Genomic DNA, 21371 nt, shown 5'->3' with positions numbered 1-21371 from the left:
TTTTCCATGTTGAGACACGTTAAATTAACTGCCTGTTATGGTCAACCCTGCATCATCCTTCATACACTTTCTGTTCTGGCAAACTGGCTAAATTTGCATTAGCAAATTCTGATAAACATTCCAGCATGTATCAAAATGTTATACTGTATTGAATACCTGCAGAGATAACCTTCAATCACTCTTAACAACGAAGGAATGCGTATTACCCATCTATTCTGTTTTATGTGTGTTAACTAACCTTTTCTCCTTGCAAGTACAAGGTCTGGATTACAAGCCCCTGCAAGGTACCTTATGGAACATGTACTGAAAACCATTATGTAGATTCATGTGCAACTTAAACTATAAATCATTTATTGCATATTCTTCGCAAGTCACTGTCACAAGTATATAAAATGAACGATGGATATAGCTGTCAAAGAGACTTCAACAAATCCACGCCTGTCTGCCATAATTATCTCATTCTTCTTCAGATGCTAACAAATTTGAACTCAAAATTCTAAGTGACAACCAATTTTAAACTAAGTGATCTGTGATTAGTCATCTCATCTCCTGAACAAAGGTCAGAAGTTGGTTGCCTGTCAGTTTACTGACATGATTTGCATATCTACAGGGAATTTTTAAAGTCCAGTCAAAATTCAATCAAGTGCAGTTCCCATCAGGAGCTGGTGACTTTCCCCAAGTAACCTCTTAATTCTATCTCAGAATTAATACTAATGCTGTAATTATTAAGACTGCTATCTCACACTGAAACGAGAGAGATTGGGGGGGTGGGGGCATTTCATCAAGTACCTTCACTCCATCTACTACAAAAGGCAGAATCTGTGGCCACCCATTTCAGATCGACTTCCCATTCCAACAAGAGAGTCCAGAGCCTCCCCTCGTGCCGCGATGAGGCAACACACAGGCTGGAGGAACAACACGCCCCATGTTGTCTTGGTCGTCTTCAACCTGATGGAAGAACTTTGATTCCTCTAACATCCAGTCATTTCTTCCTCTTCTTCCCTTCTCTCTTTTTCGAATCCCCATTCTGGCTCCTCCTTAACCCTTCTTTTCTCCTTAACTGCTCATCACCTCTCTCTGGTGCCCTCCCCCTTCCTGGTCTCCCACAGTCCACTCTCCTCTCCAATCAGACTTGTTCACCTTTAGCCCTTCACCTTTTGCACCTCCCAGCTTATTTCATCTCCCTCCCCTCCGCTCCTACCTTCCCCCTCAGCTGCTCTCCCCATCACCCTCCTTCCTCTTCCCCCCGCCTCCTTATTCTGGCAACTCCCCCCCTTCCATTTGACTCCTGAAACGTCTCTCTGACAAGGATACCAGCTGCTTATTCCTCTCCATAGATGCTGCCTGACCTGCTGAGCTTCTCAGCATTTTGTGTTGCTCCGGTATAGTACAAGCTGCTATAACCCAGCAACTGACCGCTCAGGCATCTTGCAGGTCCTCTGTTTAGCTCACTTATTAGTTCAGACACGTAAGCCAGCGTTTGAATTGCAAGTGAGGTATGGGGTTCAAAGCACGTCCAGGGTCAGGGTCCAGACTGCAGACTGGGGGTGTGCCTGGAGTTGGGATTGAGATATGGAATACCAGAGCTCAGGAATACAGGCAGATTTGCAGCTGGAACTGTGGTTCAGTGTGCCAGTATATTTCATGCCCCATTTAAACCCAGATTCACTGTAAAATGTAATCTATCATAAAAGGGAACAAAAAGTGCGTTTATGTATTTAATAGGAGTAGCACCGAACTGTCAGGAAAATCTGCTCTTCCACCTCCAGAGTCCAAATGGTGTCAAGAAATTTATTGTATTTTTTTAAGAGCCGATCCAGACTGTTAACTTAATGTTGCTACCCTCCCCAGCTTTTGACACCTCTTTCAAATCAAATCTTTACTTTGTCCCTTTCACATTCAAAGATTTACCAAACAAGGAAAGTTCAGCGTCTGCAAGGTTCACTTTTTTGTCCTCTTTGGGGTGGAAGTATTTAGTTTAGAAGGGTGTTGTCAGACCAGAGCTGTGATCATAGTGTGGGACAAAATAGAAAAGGGCCAGATGAGACACAGTTTCATTTGCACAACCTGCAGCCTCGTCTATAGCATTCACTTCACTGAGGCTAAATGTAGACTAGGTGACCTTGCAGAGCACCTGTGCTCTGTCTACCACAGCCACCTTGTAGATTTCAGTTGTATGTCACTTCAAGACCCTTTCCCATTCCTGCACCAATCTCCGCTACCATGGTGGGGCCAAACACCTACCAGAAGAACAGCAGGGCTGCCCACAGCCCAATGGTATCAACACTGAATTATCCAGTTTCAGGTAACACATTTCCCTTGTGTTCACTTCCTATTCTTACTGGCCCCCTGAGGTTTTCTAAGTCTACTTGTTCACCTTTTCTATTTCCATCTGCCTGTCACGCACATACCTATCCACCTGGGTTTCCTTTCCCCAGGCTGACTCTCCCTATCCCATCACTCACTTCCCATAAAAACCTTCCTTATCTGATTTTACCTGTTCCCTTCCAGCCTGCCTCTGCTTCCGCTCGCCTCCCTCCAGCTGACTCCATCTGTCCATTGTTTTCCACAACCACTCACTAGCCTTCATCTCTAAACTCCCACTCCCGACTTGATCTTCCAATAACACTCCACCTCAGCTAGTTCCACCCATCACTTACCAGCCTCTGTCTCACCCTCCATCTTACATCTTTTTAGTGGCTACCTTCCCTCTACACCATCGTTAACGATATAGGGTCACAACCTGAAACATCAACCATTCCTATGCCTCCACTGATGCTGCTTAACCCAACAAATTCCTCCAGAAGTTGTTTATTATTCCAGATGCAAGCCTCTGCAGTCTCATGTCCCCATAGAAACATGCCCTTCAGCCCTCCGAGTCTCATCATGACCATCTCGATTAATCTCCCTTGCTCATATATTGGTTTTAAAATGGAAAGCAAGGTTTGAACCCTTAGTTTACAGGTGATACAAAGGTAGGTGGAGGGACATGCAGTTTTAAGGAAGTACAGAGGCTACAGAAGGACTTGGGACGGATTCGGGTAATAAGCAAAGAAATGGCAGATGGGGTATAGTGCCAAGAAACGTATGGTCACGCACTTTGGTTGAAGAACTGAAAGGGTTGACTGTTTTCTAAAAGGAGAGAAAATTCAAAAATCTGAGGTGCAGAGGGATTTGGGAGACCTCGTGCAGGATTCCCTAAAAGTTCACTTGCAGGCTGTGTTTGTGGTGAGGAAGACAAATGCGATGTTAGCGTTTATTTGAAGAGGACTAGAATATAAAAGCAAGGATGTAATGTTGAGGCTTTATAAAGCATTGAAGAGGCCACACTTAGAGCATTGTGAGAAGTTTTGTGCCCCTTTCTCAGGGTTCAAAGGTGGTTCATGAAATTGATTCCAGGATTGAAAGGCTTGTCATATGAAGAGCATTTGATGGCTCTGGGCCTGTTCTCACTGGAATTCTGAAGAATGAGGAGTGACCTCATTGAAGCCTATCGAATGTTGAAGGACCTTGATAGAGTAGATGTGGAGAGGATGGTTCCTTTGGTGGGAGAAGTCTAGGACCAGAGAACACAGCCTCAGAATAGTGGGTGTCATTTTAGAACTTTATTCAAAACGTGGTGACTCTGTGGAATTCACTGCCACAGGCCAAGTCATTGAGTATATTTAAGGCAGCAGTTGATAGATTCTTGATAAGTCGGGATGTGAAGAAATATGGGGGGAAAGAAGGAGATTCAGGCTGAGGAAAATGGATCAGAATGCAATGAAATGGCAGAGCAGACAATGGGCCAAAAGGGCCTAATTCTGCTCCTATAATCTTATGGTCTCATGGTCGTATATTGCACCCAAGTTGCTACTGTAACCGGTTACATCACTGTCTGGTATGGAGGAATCATTCACAGGATCGGACATTGCTGAAGGTTGCAAATTCAGTCAGCTCCATAATAGGCATAAAACTTACCAGCGTCAAGGGAAAGTGATGTCTCAAAAAGGCAGCATCCATCATTAAGGACCCCACCACCTAGTACATGCCCTCTTCTCAATACTACCTTCACAGAAGAGGTACAGGAGCCTGAAAACACACACTCAATGTTTTAAAATCAGCTTCTTCCCCTCTCCCATCAGAATTTTAAATGGACAATAAACCCATCAACACTCCCTCTCTTTTAGTCTGTGTTTGCACCTCCTGTATATGTAGACATCTATTTATATACCGTATATATAATATACATTTCTCATTATAATTTAGAGCATATGTATTGCACCGTACCATTGCACAGAACAGCATTTTTCATTACATATGATAGTGATAATAAACCTGACTCTGATTTTATAATAGATAGAGACTAGCCAAAAAGTATTTGTCAATATTTATCGCAGCCAAATCTGATATTCTTTTCAGTCAGCACGCACTGAGTGCACACACGCACATTCATCCACACACAACCAGACCTGGCCTGAGTTAATTCTTCCTATTCTTTAAGCACTGAATGTTTTCTGCAGTAAATTACCTCCCTTAGATTTGAAATGTATAGCTTGCTGCTCACCAGAATCCTTGGGTAAATTTGCAGACTTACCACAGGATCACAAAGACTTATTTTCCTTCTGGTTTATCTAAATATGGGCTCTTCATTTCCAAAAGCGTACGCCTGGGTAGTGTGGCTCAAGCAGAAGCCAAATCTAGAGACCTGCTTACCCTCAGACAGACTGACCCAAGCAAGCCTTGCAATGGTCCAGTTTCCAGCAATTCTACAGTTCCTTCAAAGTGATCATTAATCAGTGATCATTAATGGAGAATGTGTGGAGCAGGTTAAGACCTACAAGTATCTGGGAGTGCAGTTAGACGAGAAGCTAGACTGGACTGCCAACACAGATGCCCTGTGCAGGAAAGCACAGAGTCGACTGTACTTCCTCAGAAGGCTGGCGTCATTCAATGTTTGTAGTGAGATGCTGAAGATGTTCTATCGGTCAGTTGTGGACAGCGCCCTCTTCTTTGTGGTGGCGTGCTGGGGAGGCAGCATTAAGAAGAGGGACGCCTCACGTCTTAATAAGCTGGTAAGGAAAGCGGGCTCTGTCGTGGGCACAGAACTGGAGAGTATGACATCGGTGGCAGAGAGGAGGGCGCTGAGTAGGCTACGGTCAATCATGGAAAACCCTGAACATCCTCTGCACAGCACCATCCAGAGACAGAGAAGCAGCTTCAGCGGCAGGTTGCTGTCAATGCAATGCTCCTCAGACAGGATGAAGAGATCATTACTCCCCAACGCCATTCGGCTCTACAATTCGACCACCAGGGGCAAGACATGTTAAAGTGCCGGGGTTAGGACTGAGCTTAAGTTACCACTCAATGCACTTTAGTAAACTATTTAAGAACTTTTTAAAAGCTATTTATTAATGCTTTTTGGGAGGGTGATTTTAGATGCATATTTTTACTGAGTTAAATACTTTATGTAATTAGTTTTGCTACAATAAGTGTATGGGACACTGGAAAAATGTTGAATTTCCCCTTGGGGATGAATAAAGTATCTATCTATCTAAAGCTTTCCCTCAGTGGCTCCCACTTCACATCTCCTGTTGGATCAAAACCTTGACCAGCAATTCCCTCCATCCTACCAATCTGATCCTGACCACCCTTTCAGGTCTCAACCCAAGACTTCCCCCAACCCTAATCATTGACCTCAGCTCTTCTTTCTCAAGTTCCACACCGAGCCCACAGCCCACCCGCAGGCTTTCATGAGCATCGTGATCACAGCATGCATAGATGAGATATCTTTGAGCACATTAATGATGTAAAGCTGGTGCTGTTGTCCAGAGGTCTTACAGAATAGTGGAATTGGGAGTAGAAACACATATTAGCTTGCAACTTAATGCTCATTTAATGCACTTTTCCATCTGCTGAAATATTTCTACATCACGAGCAGGTGCTTCGTGAAGACTAGTTGGGATCAGCATGAGTTCTCTATCAAAGAACATTTACAGCCCAAACTCAGGCTGGTCCTCTGCTAGCGGTCCCACAAAGATCTGCTGGCATCTATGCATCACCATTTACCATCCATTCAACCTAACCCTACTTTCTATACCATGGTGCCAGATTGTAGATCATCTTCAAATTTCTAAAATAAACCTATATCAAGATTAGGGGTCTAAAGACAAGGGTTCTATAACTGTCTCCTCAGACTGTGGATTCAGCCACCATACCAAAACCAAAAACTGTGGATGAACCAGAAGATTTGCAGTCTGTTGAGCAGTTGATCTGTGACATTCAAGACCGGTGATTTAGAACAGTACAAGCAGTTCAGCTGTGTCATATGGAAGGCCACGTTAACGGTGAAAATACAATTCAGATTCAGGTTTAGAGTCTGAATCTAATGCCAGTCAGCTCTGGCAGGCTATTACTTCCTACAAAGCAAAACCTAACATTATGAATGAATGTGATACTTCGCTCCCAGATGAGCTCAATCCTTTTATACGTGCTTTGAAAGGAAAAATAAAACAACACCTGCGAAAATATTTGCAGCGTCTTCTGACCTTGTGACCTCTGCCTTGGAGGCCGATGTCAGAACATTTTTCAAGAGGGTGAACCCTTGCAAGGCATCAGGGCCTGATGGTGTATCTAGTAGGGCTCTGAAAACTTGTGCCAAGGAGACAGACAAGAGCAAGATAGATCAGCTCATTGACTGGTGTCGCAGCAGCAACCTTGCGCTCAGTGTCAGCAAGATGAAGGAATTGATTACGAACTTCTGGAAAAGGAAGTCGAGGGAACACAGTGGAAAGAGTGAGCAGTTTCAAGCTCCTAAGTATCAACATCTTTGAGGATCTATCCTGGATCAACATATTGATGCAATCACAAAGAAGGCACAACAGTGACTATAGTTCATTCAGAGTTTGAGGTATTTAGTATGTCACCAAAGACACTTGCAAATTTCTACAGATGTACTGTGGGGAGCAGTCTAACAGGTTGCATTACCTTATGGAGAGGCCCATGCAAAAGATCGGAAAAGAGTGCAGAGAGTTATAAACTCAGTCGGCTCCATCACAGGCACTAGCCTCCACAACATCTAGGATACCTTCAAAGGGCAATACCTCGAAAAGGCAGTATCCATCATGAAGGACAAACATTTTATGCCTTCTTCTCACTGCTACCATCAAGATGGTAGTACAAGAGCCTGAAGCCACATACACAACATTCCAGGAACAGCTTTTTCCCCCTCCACCGTCAGACTTCTGAACGGACAATGAACCCATGAACACTACCTCGGTATTTTTTTTTCCCTCTCTCTTTGTACATTTAATTTTATGTCTATACCTTCTGCTACAATCCCTCTTCTGTTGCACTATGTCTTTTCTTATCTTTTCTACCCTTTCAACTCCACCACATGCTGACCTGGAGGTTTGCAGCTTGCCCAAGGTATAGGTTTCCATTTCCCTGTTTCTGGAATATATTAAAATATTCCAGTAGATTTGAAATTCCGTAAACTCTATAAAGGCTCTGGGGTGTATTTAAACATGAAAGAAATAAAGGAAGTTACTGATGTTGAATAGGAACCAAGAGTAGGAACGAATTCTACTTCCTCAATTCCAGAGTACACAAGCTAAATGCAATTTTTCTGCCATACCCAGAGATAACGTAATCCACCATGAAGTGAAGATTAACCACCTGCAACTGAGTAGTTTAGCTATTGATTGCCTGAAGCACCTATGTCATAATGGGAGCCATACATAATTTATATTTCAAAAGTCTTCCCAGACGGTATTCAGATAGTTTCCAAATCATCTGCTGAAACAATGTGAAACAGTTTCATCATCACCGTGAAAAACAAATAGCGTTGGATTACTATCAATCGACCCAACCTCCACCTGCTTAATCCCTCTGTCATTACCTCTCAATAACAATGCATCCTCTGTGACAGCAATAGGTTTTGTCTTATTTATGAAACTTGCAACCGGAGTGAAAACAAGATCCATACTCTTCAAAAGATTGCAATAACCAATTCAAAAGGAGCAATTAAAGACAGGGGCCTCCATTGTGTAATAAATACAAAACATCCAGTGTTCTGAGGCAATAGGTGAAGCTGAGCAGAGATAAATCCCCTGGCCAATCTACATTTTATTTATTCAGTGATGCAGGGTGGAGTAGAACCTCCCAGTTTTTCAAACCTGACAACCCCAATCAACCCCAACCTAATCAAAGGACAACTTATAATGATCAATTACCCTACCTGCTAGGTCTTTGGACTGTGGGAGGAAACTGGAGCTCCCGGAGAAAGCCCATGCTCACACCCCTTGCTAAATGGAGCTAAAGCTGAACTCCGGAACGCCACGAGCTGTAACGGTATCGTGCTAACCGCAACTTGACTGTGGCGCTCTTTTCTCTCTCTCGCCTTGAACCTGTACCCTCTTGTTTTTGACACTGATTCAGAATCAGGCTTATTATCACTGTCACATGTGGTGAAACTTGTTACTTTGTGGCAATGGCACAGTGAATTACTATCAGAGTCGATAAACAAATAAACAAATAGTGTGAAAGAGGAACAGCAAGGTGGTGGTCATGGCTTCACTGAACGTTCAGAAATCTGATGACAGTGAGGAATAAGCTAATGCTAAAATGTTGAGTAAGACTCTGATGACCTGCTTTTCCATGATCTTGCAACCTGACAGAGCCTGCTTCGCTGCATGACAAACAAACACAGTTTATCTAATTGCTCCTTATGAATGAAGAGCTCCAATCTAGGCTGCTTTCCTCTGCACTCTCTCCAGCACAATCTCATCTTTGGAATGGACGTTCCCGGGGTCACTGACATAAAGACAATATATCCATTTTGTTTGCAGGGCATTATCTTCAGCTTAAAACATTTACCAAAACAGTACCATCTGCAGGTACCCATCCAAATCAAGGACCATTCTGACCTGAAAATATAAGCTGGATCCAATTGCTGAGCTCACTGCCAGCATCGCCGTACACACATCTTCACCAGGAGGACGGCAGCTAATGAAGAGACTCATCACTATCTTCCCCAGAGCAAATAAGTGTGGGTGATAACCGCAGGCAATGCCAACAACCCAAATCTCAAAAATGAACATAAAAACCCATTGTACAAAGCACACAAACATCGGTAATTAATGAAAGACAAAAGGTCTAGGTTTCATTTCAGTTTATTTAGCACATTTGAATGTAATTTTGCAGTTTACAAAATGTACAAATGATGAAACAATATATTCAAAACAACTTTTGACATGCAGGTCTGATTTAAAACTGTTTTAAGTGGAACCCATAACCTGGCAATAGATTAGGATATTGTGAATAAATACTGCTGAAAACGTATGACCAGTTTAAAACTGAGTCTTCTATGGAACATATTTTTCAACTTAACAAAAAAGCTCAAGATGAAATACACTTGTATTTCAATAGCATCTTTCTCAACAGAAGGAATTACCAAATTGTGCCATGTAATGTCTTTCTGAAGAGTTGGGAAAGTGACAAAGATTTAATTCACACCAAGATCCCACAAAAAGCAACCAAATCAATAACCAGGTGACCTGCTTTAATAGACTGTTGAAGGATAAATGCTGACCAGAGAACACGAGGAGTAATGCCAGTGGAATCACTTAAATTAAATAAAAGGGACAGATGGTCTTCTGTTTACCATCTCATCCCAGCTAATGAGGCTCTGCCTCATCAGAATAACACCATCAAGGCAAGGATAATACCTCAAAAATTAAAAGACGAGCAAAATGAACATTTTATGAAATGGATATGCAGGAATCATGGTGATCAGAATAAAGCTGCCAATGATAATAGTTCCAAAATAATTATAATTCCAAAATTATAACAAAGTGTTATAAAGTGTTATTATAAAATGACAAAAACTATAAAATGATAATAAAAATCCAAAATGATAAAAAAGACAAATAATTCCAAAATGATAAGGACATATTTATGACATTTTAATCTTGAACAATGCAGTAATCTAGATTTCTGAAACAGCAAGTTATGGAGGTATTCAGTCTATTCCCATAAAATATCAATAGCCTAAAAACTATTCTAGCTTTCCATGCTTGCTTCAAATGTTATGCATTATCCTGTTATCATCTGCTTAATGGACAGATTCTGCATTAATGGACAAGTTGTTCAAAACAACAGGAATACAATGTGAAGTCTGCATTTTGAAGCATACTAGATGCATTTGTTAACGCAATGCACTAATTTAAGCCTAGTGAAAGCTGACCAAGAACAGTAATGCCTTACCTGAATGAGTAGGGAGAGGTGAGTGAGGACGAGGAAGGGCTGTCGACTGACTGCTTCCTATCAGACTTTTCCTGTTGTTAGTGCGGCAACTGAAATTAAGAGGTTAACAAATTATATAACACTTATGAAAATTATATAACATTTACTAGATTTCATACATATTAGTTACATGGAAAACTGAATAAAACTAATCAAAACCAACTTACTATCTTTCCTGTTTAGGATCTAGAGCAGGCCTTTCCAACCTTTTTAATGCCGTGGAACCGTACCACTAACTAAGGGGCCCATGGACCCCAGGTTGGGAACAACTTATCTAGAGAATGCAAAGCTAAATGTTTCTTATAATAATGTAATAGAATTAGACAGTTCGACAGTTTCCTTGAGCACGGAAGAGACAATTAATTCAAATTTGCTCAACTGCTGCTCTGGGGTGGTCTAATCTTCTTGAAACAGTTAAAATCAAGTTTCCCTTTGAATTATGTGGAAACATGAATGAATGAACCTGAATTCAAAGCATTGCATTACAGAAAATGGGCTTATTACATTTTGTATTATATCCAAAGTACTATTCTCCATCCATATATTCTCCCTGACATGAGTATTTTCAGCATCTAGTACAGTATTTTTGCTCTTTGACTACCACCATGTTTGCAGAATGCACAGTGAGCGCAAATGGTAAACTGATTACAATGCCACTGGTGCATAACTGGTTTGACTTGTGCACCAAGGATTCTGCCCTTGGCTCCCCCACTGCCATAAGGCCAATTCAGCTTGGAGGAGCAAAATCTCAGATTCCATTTCAGAAGTCTGAGCGGCATGAACATTGATTTCTCTAACTTCTGGTAATTCCATCTCTCTCCCACTTTTCTTTCTTTTTCCATTCCCAATTCTGGTAACCCTCTCACCCCTTCTCTTCTCCTCAGCTACCCATCACCTTCCTCTGGTTCCCCTCCTCCTTCCCTTTCTTCAGAGGCACACTGTCCTCTCCCATCAGATTCCTTCTTTTTCAGCCCTTTACCTCTTCCACCTATCCCTTCCCAGCTACTTAGTTCATGTCCCCTCTTCTGGTCTCACCGATCACCTGCCAGCTTGTACTCCTCTTCCTCCCTCCATCTTCCTATTCTGATTTTTGCCTCTTTCTAGTCCTGACAAAGGCTAGCTACCCACAACACCAACTGTTTATTTCTCTCCACAGATGCAGCCTGGCCTGCTGAGTTCTTCCAGCACTTTACGTGTGCTGCTCCAGATTTACAGCATCTGCAGAATCTCATGTTTAGAAAACCGGTATTTTTGGATTTCCACGCTTAAGTGCATTACAATGGAAATCATGAAACAGCTGACACAGTTCAGCGTTCTTCCACCATAATCAAGATAAATCAACTGAATCATTGAAAACTGTAGTTCTTAACGAAACTGGTCTTGCAGGGAAACCACTGAAGATCCCACACTTAATAAATACTGCTTAACAAACCCCCATACCTAAAAATTCAGCACTTTGAAATTTGCTCACATAGATATAAAATATAATCATATAAACATAATGACATTCATCTGTACTGAAAGCTTAAAAAGCATAAAGCTTAAAATAACATCTAGAACAGTGTTTTTCCTTCCTGATTCGGTCTTCATTAGAATTGCTTTACATGACTGGATGCTAGCCATTTCTTTGAAATAATGCCTAACAACAACCAATGTTGCAAAAGGGAACTCAGTTCCAAAGAGTTCACTAAATGTTGGACAGCAGCTTTCTCCTAAGATAGTGGCAAATAGTATCATTTTGCTAAGGCTGCAAAATCCTTGTTGTTACGTCACAGCCCCAAACCACATTCTTAATTATCCCTAGACTGTTCTTGCTCAAGGAATTAACAATCACGGTTCCAGTCTTTGAGGAGCTATCAAGGAGACAGCCGAAGGAAAAGCATGTTTGGTGAATGGTTGGCAAATGTTCATGTTGAAATAAAACAACATAATGAGAACGGAAATTGCAGTATTTCAAAGTTCAGACATGGATCAGCTGGTTCACTCAGCTGAGAAAGTGGTGCATCGGGAAAAATGTGAGTGAAGATTTTCCATAAGGCAATCAGTATAAAACAGATGAACACTAAACTGAAGACTGATGACGAAGAAGCGAAAATAATTTGTACACAACAGAGCCAGTTATATTCAACATTAAAAGCTGCTCCCACTAGTAACAGAAACCACCTTCCAGCTAGAAAGAATTGCCTGTTGGGGAATAGTTACACCCTGAAAAAGAATCAGAAACCAGTGACTGAACACACAAGAATTGGCAAAGTCAACAGGAACGTTTACCCCTTGAATAGGACTGGTGACTCTATAGCCCGGTTGACTAACAGGTCATCCTCAGACTTAAAACAATACCTTATTCAACATCCACTTGTACTCCTGTCCAGCTGGAAAAACAGATCCACAATGATGAGCTCACTCTACACTCAACTGCACAAAAGCTCAGAATCAAATCTTTGTTAAATATTGATTGGATTAAACTATAGGGAGCATGTCAGTGGTGGGAATGGTGGGTATGTGGAACGCACTGCCAGGGGTGGGGTAAATGCAGATACGTTAGAGACATTTAAAAGACCCTCAGATTAGTGCATGGATGATATAAAAATGGGCTATGTGGGAGAGAAGGGTTGGACTGATCTTGGAGTAGGTTAAAATGTTAGCACAGCACCATGGTCCGAAGGGCCTGTGCTGTGCCTAACTATTCTATGTGCTATGTTCCATGCACTGCTGTTGCAAAACAGCTTTTATGTGATATGACAGTGATAATAGATTAATACTTCATAAAAAATGCTGCTTTTTTGAACTGAGGGGAAATAAATAAGATGATGATACTGCCAGTTGTTTTGACAGCTCCAAGCAATTGAACAAATTGCCAGTTTAGAAGATTTGCAAAATCAGATAAGAAAATAACTACCTCCGTTCTTTGATGCAGAATCTTCTACGGGTGATCAGAAAATTGGACGATTGACTTAAAAAAAACAATTGGCCCATTTAAAAAAATCACCCCTTAGTAAAGGATATCTCTTGCTTCTGTCTGATCCGGCCTCAGGTTCCAGACACATGGATGCCCAGTTTTGATCTGCTGGATCTAAAATTACAGTGAGCATGATGATGGTGCCACATAGCATAATCCATGGCATCTTCACTTGGAGAGTTCACGAATTCCATCCACCCCCTTTTGTCATAACCCAAGCTGACAGCAACTCATAACAAACATGGAAGTGTCAACTTCCCAAGGAGTTCTTGCTAAAGTTGTTCCATAGTGTCCCAGCAATAACTGGTCCATGTATTTCAAAAGAAATTAACAGGTCCAAGAAAACAAGCTTCATAAGATTTGCATTTCTAAATTATTTTGATTTCTGACGTTTTTCTAATACATTTATACAATTTGATTTTTTTTTTATCAGCACGGCAAGATTTGAGCAGCTTCTGATTACATTTCAATGTTTGCAAATGTCAGAAGCATTGCTCTGGAGGTTTGGCTTAATTGACTGTCAAAGCATTTTCTAGAGTGGGTATTGCTCAGCACAGTGGGAAGAAGCTCACACTGCAGAGAGTGTTATTCATCAGCAGCCATTTCAGAGGGCAGCTTTGTGGCCCTCTATGCCAACAGATCGTTGACAGCCAGAGTCATATTTGTAATTTCTGTTCTAGCTGCTCTCAGTTTTCTGGAATCATTCTTATGGGGAAGAAATTCTGTCACAATTCAACCAAAGAGACTGTTCAATTTTCTTTTTATTATTAGATGACAAGTTAGTTGGATAGTTTTTAATTCTATGATTCATTAAAGCTATTGACTAAGACCAGTATCTGTTTAGTTATGTATCTGTTTATTATTGATGAACTTAAAACTACATAAAGTAAAATGTAAGCTCAAAATCCTGTGAAGCAACTTCAAAAATAAATGGAATGAATATCAAGAACAGATGAACTTCCCCTGTTTAGATGAGGCAGCAAACAACTCTAAGGTTCATTGCTTCACAATGCAGACATTTAAGTTGCTATTGAAACCAACAGTGTTTACACGGTTTAAGCAAGTATGAGTTCCATATTTATAAGATACTGGTACGCTGCCAGTGTAAACAGAGCAGTTCGAGTGCCAGAGAAAGCTTTTAATCTCCTTATGGTTTGCTAGGTAACAGGGACAGAATGAAGATTTGACATCACCAAACCAATGCTTATGGCATTCAGTTCCAAACACCTATACTGTGAATTTTGTCCCTGTCATATAAACGTTAAACTGAAGGGAAATATTTAATAGTAGACATTTGCTGAGATGTACTTGTAAAGTTTAACTGATGGAAATGCAAAATCCTTCTTTTTATACTGAAAACAAATTCTATACAAGGCTATCTTATTTATCAACTATGAATGTAACATTGTAGTGACTAATAAGGCAGGATTAATCGGAAATTTGGTGAAGCAGATGATTTACCTCATTCAGTAATAAGCTACTTTGTGGGGTGTGGTGCTGAACTGCGTGATTAATTCAGACTAACCACACTAACTACAATCTTCCACCAACAACCAGGTGCATAGAATATTTAAGCAAGTAATTATATACAAAATGGATTCCGGTTAATTGGGACAATCAGGACCAGTAAATGTTGGCCCAATTAAGCACCTACCTCAATTAGTGAAAGTTTCATGGAATTAGTTTAAAAAGTATTTCAAAAAAAGACAAACTGCATAACAAATCATGTAGTTAAATGAAATACAGAACAAATTAGGACATTATCAATTCGACTACAGTTCTATAGTATTGTATTACAGAACTGTATTAGTTCCCAATAGTTATCGACTGAGGAATTCATCCAGTGTATGCTGCTGTGTACTTTAGATTGACTGTAAATTAACATAATCAGTGTGAACACTTTGTGCAGATAATGGTTTCATAAAATGCTTTTGATGATTGCATCCTCAAAATCTTCATTTTCATTGTAACATTCAAGACGATTGTTGATTCCTTCAAATTCCTCATAGTTCCTAACATGAAGTAGTGAAATCCTTTCATTTTCACTCCCAGCTGTTTCCAACATCTCCAGACTTGATTGCTTGAAACGGCAGTGAGCAAAACAGTTCTGAATTGTCCTACTGCTTATTTCTCACCAAATATCAGTGACAAAAATCTGTTTTTTGAACACAAACACATACAACTAATGCTACTTAAAAACCATTCGCTCTAAGCATGCTGTAGTGTCTAACAGCCACATGACTGCACATGAATAACACTAGTTAGAAACTGTTCAGCAACAGTCTCCTGCCCCAATGAAGTGGTAGTGTCCTGAATAAACAGAGAACCCCGGCAACTTGCCTGGTTAGTTATTGGTCTTCATGAGTTGTCCCAAATAAGCAGCTGTCCTGATTAACCAATGGCCCAATTAACCAGAATCCACTGTATCAGAAAATAATCAGTTAAATCCTGATTTATAAAACTTGAAGGGAACACTGGAATTACCAATGAAACAGTACTTCGGTGACAGTTTTTCCTTTTGTTACCTACTGCTTCCTGCATTTTGAATAATTCTGAATCCCATTTACCAAAAAGAACTTCCAAACTCTCCACTTTTGGGGCGTCATGTTAGCATAGCGGCTAGTGCATTGCTTGACAGTGCCAGCAATCACTGATAGAGGTTTGATTCCCGCTGTTCCCTGTAAGGAGTTTCTATGTTCTCACCTTTACCGCACAGGTTCTCCAAGTGCTCCAGTTTCCTCCCGCATCCCGAAGATGTACGGATAGTGTTATGAGTTGAGGGCATACTGTGTTGGCACAGGAAGCATGGCAACACTTGCAGGCTGCCCAGCACAATACCCACTGATTTGATTTTATGCCAACAACAGATTTCACTGTGTTTCAATGTATGAGGGACAAATAAAGATAAACTTCATTAAAGGTCTCTAATTTTTTATTTAAGCTTTTAAGTGTTCAAACAGCCCAGGCAGAAATCACTTCCACATTCTATCCATTTAGTAAAGACATGCTCAAACTACAATTCTCTGCTGCTTTGAATTTATAAATACAATTTTTCTGTGCTTTAGCATCAGACTATGTCAGCAACCACTCTTCCTCTTAAGCCTACCTTTTCCTGGAGCGAATCCACAGAGTACTTAATCTTTCCTCACACTTCATTCTCTCAGGTTTTGGGAGCTCCAGTCTGAAGGGGTGCAACAATAAGCAGCAGCTCCCATATAGTCTTGTCAGCAAATACTGATTTTTAGCTGACCCTGAATCATTACAGCAGTTCAAGACTATGTCAGCTCCCAGTAAGACAACCCATGAGTTCCACTCTACCCCTTTGCCACCAAACTTTGACCGTTTTTCCTCTCTCAATTACCAATCCTAATTCTTTTCCAAGGCAGTACCCAATTCTGCTTCTATGTCCTCCATAGTGAGGGAGCTCCAGATCTGTCCTCTTGTACAAAAAGATATCCCTTATGTTGACTTTGTAAACTGTTTTAAATCCATGACACTCTGTTCCTTGATCTTCCCTATCTAAACCAATGATGGCCTTTTCCTGCCTCCATCAAATCTTCTCTGAAACTCTGTTGCTCCAAGGCAAAGAATCCAGGCTTATCCACTCCAGTCTTAAAAGAAAAATTTCAGAACCCTCTACATTTTATACTTTATGGAGTACATTCCAAATGCATTGTTACTCAATCTTTGAACAAAAAAATCTTGCCCTCAAGATACTGTAGAAGCACCTTTAATTGTTGACCCTTAAAAATAGTAATTACATACCAACACAAGAAAACTTTTAGCTTTCCAACATTCCTTACTATTCCCTTGTCCATTCTTTCTGTCACATGGCTCAGCCAGCTCTTCCTTATTTCCTTCTTTCTGTGCCACGTTCCCCTGATCTTTCACAATTCTTAAATGCCATTGGTCAAGAGGATGGAATGGGGACTCAGTTGTTCATTAGAGTCCAAGATACACTGTACGATCATCCTTGCATCATTTATCAGCTTGCACTTCCAATCTCTTATGCGTAATTCAAGTTGAACAAACCAGTTTAACTGAATGTTAACTAATGACATAAGCCACAGGAATCAGTCCACTGCATCGGTGGCTTCATTGACCCAGGCACCAAAACTTTAAGAGCACTCTGATAATTTACCTACATTTCCATTCAGCACATTATCCAGGCCAGGCTTCCCTACAAAACCCCTAATTTTACATTTACTGATATTAAGATGAATCTATCATTTCTCTGCTTACTGATCAAGATTATTAACTTCTTATAGACCTTCTGTGTATCCATTAGTCCAGACTGGGCTGGCATAGACGAGGTGTCCAGACAACATGCAGATATAGGCCAGACTCCAGTACCTGAAAAGATCCTGGAAGCAGATTCAATTACGGAATTCACATTGAAATCAGATTAATACTTTAGGGAAAAAAACTCTATTTTAGTGCTCTGAGGAACAAGCCAGGGAATGACATGATGAGTTCCCCACAAAATGCTAGCACTAGGGTATTGGGCTGAATGGCCACACATGTTGCAAAACTGTTAACAGTCTCTAGTATTACTTAGGAATTCATCAGTTTAATTCATTTATCAACACCATAGATTGCAACTCTGAACCATTTGATGTCCACTGGTGAACTGGCCACTAACCAGAACTTACCCTGAATTAATCACAAGTGCTCAGAATATTTGTAGTGGCCATCTTGTTATATGCAATAGTATGAAGTGCCATTATCAAAATGTCCAGACTTTATCACATTGCTCTTTGTAACTGTATAGTCAAGGTTTATATACTCAATTCTAAAAAGTGACATGGATATGATCTGGGTAGATAGGAAGATACTTACTGATCATCTGTGCGTGTTGAAGAAAATCATTCAGCATATGCATATGCGGGATGCTATGCCTGTCAGCTGAATTAGATGAAGTGGTTGAATGTCTGAACGTTTCACAAAATTTGCCAAAAAATCATCTCATATGAATATGTTGAAGGAAAAAGTATCAAGCTGTTTCATTTCCTGTAGCAATTATTTTGCCCTGACAACAGATACAAATAAGGAAGGCAGATATTACTGTTTTATGTGATCACGTCTACCATAACCTTCTGGTGTGGTGGGCTAATTGCAACAGCTGCGAGAGACTTGTACCTCAGAGGACATTAGATATGGGTTTTATTTTGATCAATGAATTACAGACGGAGTGAATCATCCTCCAAATAAAGAAATATATCTGTGATGACTTTGTATTTCCAATTGGCAACCCCAAATGAACTACAGTCTCCTGTCCTGGCCTTCTGTTAAAACCATCTTCAAAGATTCAAAAGAAAATGTTACTACAATTATACAAACACACGATTTACAAGATGCATTTAGAGTTATTGATACACAAATGCAGGCCCTATTCAAAGAGTTAGATCGTTATGCTTAACCATAAGAAACAAGGGCTGGATTCGGCTTTGAAAGCCTTCCCTCATTTTCGGTGAGATCGTGACTGATCCACTTTTGACCTTAAATGTTACTTTCTCACTTAACTGCTTTTCTACCCAACTTCTTTTTCACTTCTGTATAGCTCCATCCCAAATAGTTTCAATGTCACCACAGCTTTCTAGGATAGAGAATTCCAATATCACATCCCTCACAAAAATAAACCCCCCCCCCAGCTCCATCTTACATTGGGGAGCTCTTATTCTGAAGCTACTGTATGCACCTACTTCTAGATGGCCATCGCTGCTTCCCTGTGGGGGAAATCATTCACTCAGCATCAACCCTGTCAGTTTCCCTCCTAATATTTTCTGTTTCACCAAGATCATTTCTCATTAGCAAACTCCAGTGAGTATAGGAAAATATACTCAATTTTTCTTCATAGATTATTTTGTGAACCCTTTCTACAAGTGCCTTCACTTAAGTATTTCATTCCTCACATATACAGCCCAACTCTATTTACAAACTACTCTCCACTTTTGAGCTAGCTCTTGAAGTTAAAATTAACCAAGCATCCCAAGATTATTTGGAGGAAAAGAGTAACGTGACTGCCCTTAAATGTGAAGGATCACCATCAAAGTCAAGTGATTTGTTGTCTGCCCGGGTACATGTATGCGCAGCACAAGCGCAATGAAAAGTTTACTTGCAGTTGCATCACAGACACATAGAATCATACACAATAAAGACAAATTAAAAATAGACCAATTTTACAAGAATTACAAAATGCAAAATTAGAAGAATTACAAAATGTTCCTGGCCAAGAAAAGATCTGCAGATGCCCTAGTTCTTCTAGTTCTGCAGCAGCAAAGAGGCGCTGTTTTCTTTCGCCAGAACAATACACACACAGAATGCTGGAGGGACTCAGCAGGCCAGGCTGCATCTATGGAGAAGAGAGTTCCTCATTTGTAGTGGTTAGAGTTGTGCCAGTTGGTTGAAGAACCAAATGATTGAGAGAAAGCAGCCTTTCTTGGGCCTGGTTTGGACCTGCAGGCTTCTGTACCTAATATCTAAGATAAATACTTGTTCTGCATTTTTCCCAGGAAGGAGATAGTATGCCTCTGTATTTCCTTATTGAATATCTCAACCAGTTTATATAATTTGCTTTGCTAATTCCTAAAGTTCTCAGTGCAAGGCAAGAGAAGCCAGTTTAATAAAACTTGTCCAACTTTATTTAAAAGATTAGTGCATGCTTGATTGGCTTTCCTACAATGTGGTGATCAAAACAAATAAAACTACTGATAGGAAACCAGAAAGTGTGTGCTTGGAAAACAATGTTACGGTAGAGACAGAACAAGGTAAATATGGATCATTTATTAAACAATGCTGAAGTGGGCCTCAGCACCTGGTTGTGGCTTTGGTTCAGTCTGCAAGGCACATTTGCACAAGTAACACCTAAATGTGTTTAAGATCATTGTACACGTCCATGTCTTTTGTACAAGTCTAGGTCTCATTACATTGCACTCAAGTTAAGGTGGCACTGAGGTAAAAAAAATAGGCCATGAACTTAATGAATAGTGGAGTACTGGAGAGATCAATCATGCTTCTATTTCTTATGTCTTTATTAACCACATAACTGACTTGTGTTGGCCCGTGGCCTAGTGGGCAAGGCATCAGACTAGTAACCTGAAGGTCGCTGGTTCGAGCCTCAGCTGATGCAGCGTGTTTGTGTCCTTGAGCAAGGCACTTAACAACACATTGCTCTGCGACGACACCGGTGCCAAGCTGCATGGGTCCTAGTGCCCTTCCCTTGGACAACATTGGTGGCGTGGAAAGGGGAAGGCCTGCAGCTTGGGCAACTGCTGGTCTCCCATACAACCCTGCCCAGGCCTGTGCCCTGGAAACTCCAGGTGCAGATCCATGGTCTCTCGAGACCGACGAATGCCACCACCAACTGACTGGATAAAACAAGCATCAGAAGTTAGCATGAAATCAGCATCACACACTAGCTGGAGCAGGGAAAAAAGACCACAGATGCTGCAAGCCCAAAACAAAACAATTGGGAGCACTCAGCCGGTCAGGCAGCATCCGTAGAGAGAGAAACAGAGTCAAGGGCCCTGTATCGAACCAGTAAGACAAGAAAAACAGCAATCTTTGCTTGAGAGAGTGGAAGCACTGAAACAAACAAAAGAAATGTTGGTGATAGTGTGCAGCCTTCGGTTAGCAAGATAACAATTACTTTCTAACCTAACTAGAAGTGACAGAAAGAAAAGAAACTGACTGAGACAGAAAGGTACAACTGTATTGACGCAGGGAGTAAAGAAAGGTGATTACCTACAACTTTAAATTCCTTATCAACTCCCCAGGGTTGCAATGTACTTGGAGACAATACACAATTGTGCCCTGTTTATGGGAACAATGCAAAGCACATAGTGAAATAAATGTCATGTTACCCACATTAGAAAGCTGAAGTCAAAGGCTGAAATTCAAAGGCTTAACGGCAAGTTAGCCAGCAACATTTAAGTGGATACAAATTTGTATTTATAATCCAACCTTACAGAGCTTGGACAAAACCAAATTTCTCAGAATCAGGTCTAATATCATGAAATGTGTTGTTTTATAGCAGCAGTATATCGTAATACTTAATAAAAACTATAAATTACAGTAAGTATATTAAAAAAGTTAATTAAATTAAATAAGTATCGCAAAATGAGAGGGG

At 40.6% G+C, this 21371-nt stretch overlaps 1 protein-coding gene across 19 annotated transcripts in view; it reads right to left on the bottom strand.

The window, feature by feature from the left end:
• Window positions 1-21371, bottom strand: part of LOC132396665 (microtubule-associated serine/threonine-protein kinase 4-like) — a 398948-nt gene that overhangs the window by 107705 nt on the left and 269872 nt on the right. For all 19 annotated transcript variants that reach the window (XM_059974425.1, XM_059974427.1, XM_059974426.1 and 16 more), the window contains one exon: window positions 10246-10334. In XM_059974425.1, the coding sequence (XP_059830408.1) occupies window positions 10246-10334 (89 nt within the window). The remainder of the gene's footprint in view (window positions 1-10245; window positions 10335-21371) is intronic.

Source organism: Hypanus sabinus, chromosome 7 (assembly GCF_030144855.1).
Source record: "Hypanus sabinus isolate sHypSab1 chromosome 7, sHypSab1.hap1, whole genome shotgun sequence".
In the NCBI taxonomy this organism is placed as follows: Eukaryota; Metazoa; Chordata; class Chondrichthyes; order Myliobatiformes; family Dasyatidae; genus Hypanus; species Hypanus sabinus.
The sequence above is the reverse complement of the archived record's forward strand: the minus strand, read 5'-3'. Positions and strand labels throughout refer to the sequence as shown.